Source organism: Rana temporaria, chromosome 10, assembly GCF_905171775.1.
Source record: "Rana temporaria chromosome 10, aRanTem1.1, whole genome shotgun sequence".
NCBI classification, from domain to species: Eukaryota; Metazoa; Chordata; class Amphibia; order Anura; family Ranidae; genus Rana; species Rana temporaria.
In genome coordinates this window covers 23,824,058-23,828,142 of record NC_053498.1, presented here as the reverse complement: position 1 = coordinate 23,828,142, position 4,085 = coordinate 23,824,058, and the positions used below count along the sequence as shown (strand labels likewise).

The 4,085-nt window shown below is 43.8% G+C and overlaps 1 protein-coding gene across 1 annotated transcript; it reads left to right on the top strand.

The window, feature by feature from the left end:
• The first annotated feature begins 1,296 nt into the window (after positions 1-1,296).
• LOC120915817 (chemokine-like receptor 1) lies at positions 1,297-2,472 on the top strand. The gene has a single exon (XM_040326615.1). It carries the CDS (start codon positions 1,297-1,299, stop codon positions 2,290-2,292), a length of 996 nt encoding a protein of 331 aa, XP_040182549.1. The 3' UTR covers positions 2,293-2,472.
• The last annotated feature ends 1,613 nt before the right edge of the window (positions 2,473-4,085 follow it).

The following is a 4,085-nucleotide window of genomic DNA, read 5'->3' as shown; positions in this document are numbered from 1 at the left end:
GGGTGGTATGGGGATATGTGCTGGGGAGTGATTTGAGAGGGAAGATGATATGTGCTAGTGGGGGGGGGTCCGATTCCCCGCCCACCCCCCCCCCCCCCACTAGCACATATCATCTTCCCTCTCAAATCACTCCCCAGCACATATCCCTATACCACCCTCTCCCCCCAAATTAAAAGATGCTCTGTCCCCCCTGTGCTCATCCCACCCTGTGCTCATCCCACCCTGTCATCCTGTGCTCATCCCACCCTGTGCTCATCCCACCCTGTACTCATCCCACCCTGTGCTCATCCCACCCTGTGCACATCCCACCCTGTACACATCCCACCCTGTGCTCATCCCACCCTGTCCCCCTGTGCTAATGCCACCCTGTCCCCCTGTGCTCATGCCACCCTGTCCCCCTGCCACCCTGTCCGCCTGTGCTCATCCCCCCTGTGCTCTTGCCACCCTGCCCACCTGTGCTCATGCCACCCTTCCCCCCCTGTTCTCATGCCACCCTGTCCCCCTGTGCTCATGCTACCCTGTGCTCATGCCACCCTGTCCTCATCCCCCCCTGTCCTCATCCCACCCTGTCCCCCTGTCCTCATCCCACCCTGTCCCTCTGTCCTCATCCCATGAAAATGACAGGACGAGTCTTAAAAAGGAAGGGGTGCGTCATATATAAAGTAGGGGGTGCGCGAGTTTCACCAGGCCTAGGGCAGCACAAAACCTAAATACACCCCTGGACTCATCCCCATACCCTGCTCCAGCCAGTCTGATGCCATGGGTCCACTTCTTGCCTGCTTACCCAGCTTGATATTTGTACAACACGGGACATGGTTATAAAGATTTAAGCTCCACCAAATCCCTCTGATGTTTATAGGCTACCTACTTCTCTGATATACTCCCAATTGTTTAAGTGCTTCATGTTTTCTGAGCTCAATGTTTGCTCCTTTTTTTCCCTCTCCCCCCACCTATCCACCCTCCATCCCCCATTTTCCGCCCCCCCCCTTTTAACATTATGTCGTGTTCTATTAATATTTTCCGGGTTATCTCCCTCTGAATATTGTCTTATATTGTTCTAAGCCTCTAGACTTGATTGTTGGAAAACCTAATGAAGTATCTTAAAGAAGAAAAACCCTTCTTAAGAAATATCAAGAAAGATGTATTTTATATACTTATTTAATATTTTGTAGATTTAAGTTTCTCCCCTAGTTTGCTTGGTCACAGTGATTCTTTGTTACATAGCGCTGAAAATCACATTTACATGTTTTGATTTTGGTTTTACAGAGGATCAAAACATTATATCTGACCCCTAACATGTCTGGAAGTATGAAGACCAACACCACAGAGAAAAGTTACACAAAAGAAGACTTTATCACTATGTTTAATTTACTCCATGTTTCATACATGGTACTTTTAACTGGGATAAGTTTACTGGGAATAACTGGAAATGGTCTGGTCATCTGGTTTGTTGCTTTCAAAATGAAGAAGACAGTCAACTCTGTTTGGTTCTCAAGTTTAGCTTTTGCTGATTTCACCTTCTGCCTTCTCCTACCCATACTTGTCAGTTACATGGCCCTTGGCAATCACTGGCCATTTGGAACCTTCATCTGCAAGCTTGGCTTTTTTGCAGCTTATCTCAATATGTGTGCCAGTGTCCTACAACTCACCGTCATTAGCATTGATCGCTGCATCTCCGTAGTCTTCCCTGTCTGGTGTCAGAACCATCGCACTGTGAGACTGGCCATAAAAGTTGCTCTTGCTGTTTGGATTGTATCTATTCTACTGAATATATCTTACTTAATAAATACACACGCAGATGACAGTGATGAAAACTTTAAGGCTTGTTATAAAGAATGGTTAATGCAACGTGCACAAGTCATAATACGATTTATTGTTCTGTTTGTTATACCTTTTACCATCATTATCTTCTGTTACACTCTCATCTTTTTGCGCATTCGAAGAAATCCCAGATTAACATCTACCAAGCCTTTCAAAGTTATTGCTGCCGTCATCATTTCCTTCTTTATTAGCTGGCTTCCTGGCCATGTATTCTCCCTCTTGCATTCATATGGAAGTGACACATGGAATTATAATGTCCGGCTTGTGATTTATATATGCCAACTTTTATCAACATTGTTGGCTTTTTCCAACAGCTGTGTTAACCCTCTTCTCTATGTCTTCATTGGCAAAGACTTAAAGGAAAAATTCTGGATCGCCATTAAATCTGCTTTTGAGAGAGCTTTCACCGAGGACACCAACCTGACAGATCCAAAGAGACGCCGATTTGTACCTGATCATGCCATAAGCTAAAAATTGTTGTTTCATGACCTATTAGGAGATGAATTTCCAACATTTACAAATTTATATTACAGTAGTTATAGTAAGGGTTCTTCCAAAGGTTGCTGGGGGTTTCTTGAGCAATGAGCACTTTCTGCCTCTCAGATAAGTGTCCACTGACACCATTCATCTTTTTAGCTATCTGTAAGGGGGTATTTCATCCCGTTGACCACAAGTGTAAGGATCGTTCTCCCCACTGACCATCACACGAATGCATCATGAATTGTAGATATAATAATTTTTAGCAGGGGTTCCCGAGACTGGAAAGTTATTTCAAGTGTTCCTCTGCATAGAAAAGGTTGAAAAAGACAGCAGTATATATTTGATGATCTTGACAGTTGGTCAATGGTGACTATAAATAAATATATATATATATATATATATATATATATATATATATATATATATATATATATATATATATATATATATACTGTTGTAAATATTTTATTACATCTTTTCATGTGACAACACTGAATAAATGACACTTTGCTACAATGTAAAGTAGTGAGTGTACGGCTTGTATAACAGTGTAAATTTGCTGTCTCCTCCAAAATAACTCAACACACAGCCATTAATGTCTAAACTGCTGGCAACAAAAGTGAGTACACCCCTAAGTCAAAACGAGTTACATGGTCTCAGGTGTAAATGGGGAGCAGGTGTGTTAAATTTGGTGTTATCGCTCTCACTCTCTCATACTGGTCGCTGAAAGTTCAACATGGAACCTCATTTCAAAGAACTCTCTGGGGATCTGTAAAAAATAATTGTTGCTCTACATAAAGATGGCCGAGGCTAAAAGAAGATTGGTGGCCAAGACCATACAGCGGTTTAACAGGACAGGTTCCACTCAGAACAGGACTCACAATGGTGGACCAAAGAAGTTGAGTGCACGTGCTCAGTGTCATATCCAGAGGTTGTCTCTGGGAAATAGACATATGAGTGCTACCAGCATTGCTACAGAGGTTGAAGGGGTGGGGGGTCAGCCTGTCAGTGCTCAGACCATACGCCGCATACTGCATCAAATTGTTCTGCATGGCTGTCGTCCCAGAAGGAAGCCTCTTCTAAGGATGATGCACAAGAAAGCCTGCAAACAGTTTGCTGAAGACAAGCAGACTACTGTATGGACATTAGGACGATTACTGGAACCGTGTCCTGTGGTCTGATGAAACCAAGATAAACTTATTTGGTTCAGATGGTGTCAAGCGTGTGTGGCGGCAACCAGGTGAGGAGTACAAAGACAAGTGTGTCCTGCCTACAGTCAACCATGATGGTGTGAGAGTCATGGTCTGGAACTGCATGAGTGCTGCCAGCACTTGGGAGCTACAGATCATTGAGGGAACCATGAATGCCAACATGTACTGTGACATACTGAAGTAGAGCATGTTCCCCTTTTTTCGGAGACTAGGCCACAGGGCAATATTCCAACATGATAACGACCCCAAACACACCTCCAAGATGACCACTGCCAAGCATTCTCCATACCTAAACCCTATTGAGCATCTGCGGGCTTCCTTAAATGGAAGGTGGAGGAGCACATAGTCTCTAACATCCGCCAGCTCCTTGATGTCATCATGGAAGAGTGGAAGAGAACTCCATTGGCAATCTGTGAAGCTCTTGTGAACACCATGCCGAAGAGGGTTAAGGCAGTGCTGAAAAATATTGGTGACCATACAAAATATTGACAGTTTGGGCCCAATTTGGATTTTTTCACTTAGGGGTGTACTCACTTTTGTTGCCAGCATTTTAGATATCAATGGCTGTGCGTT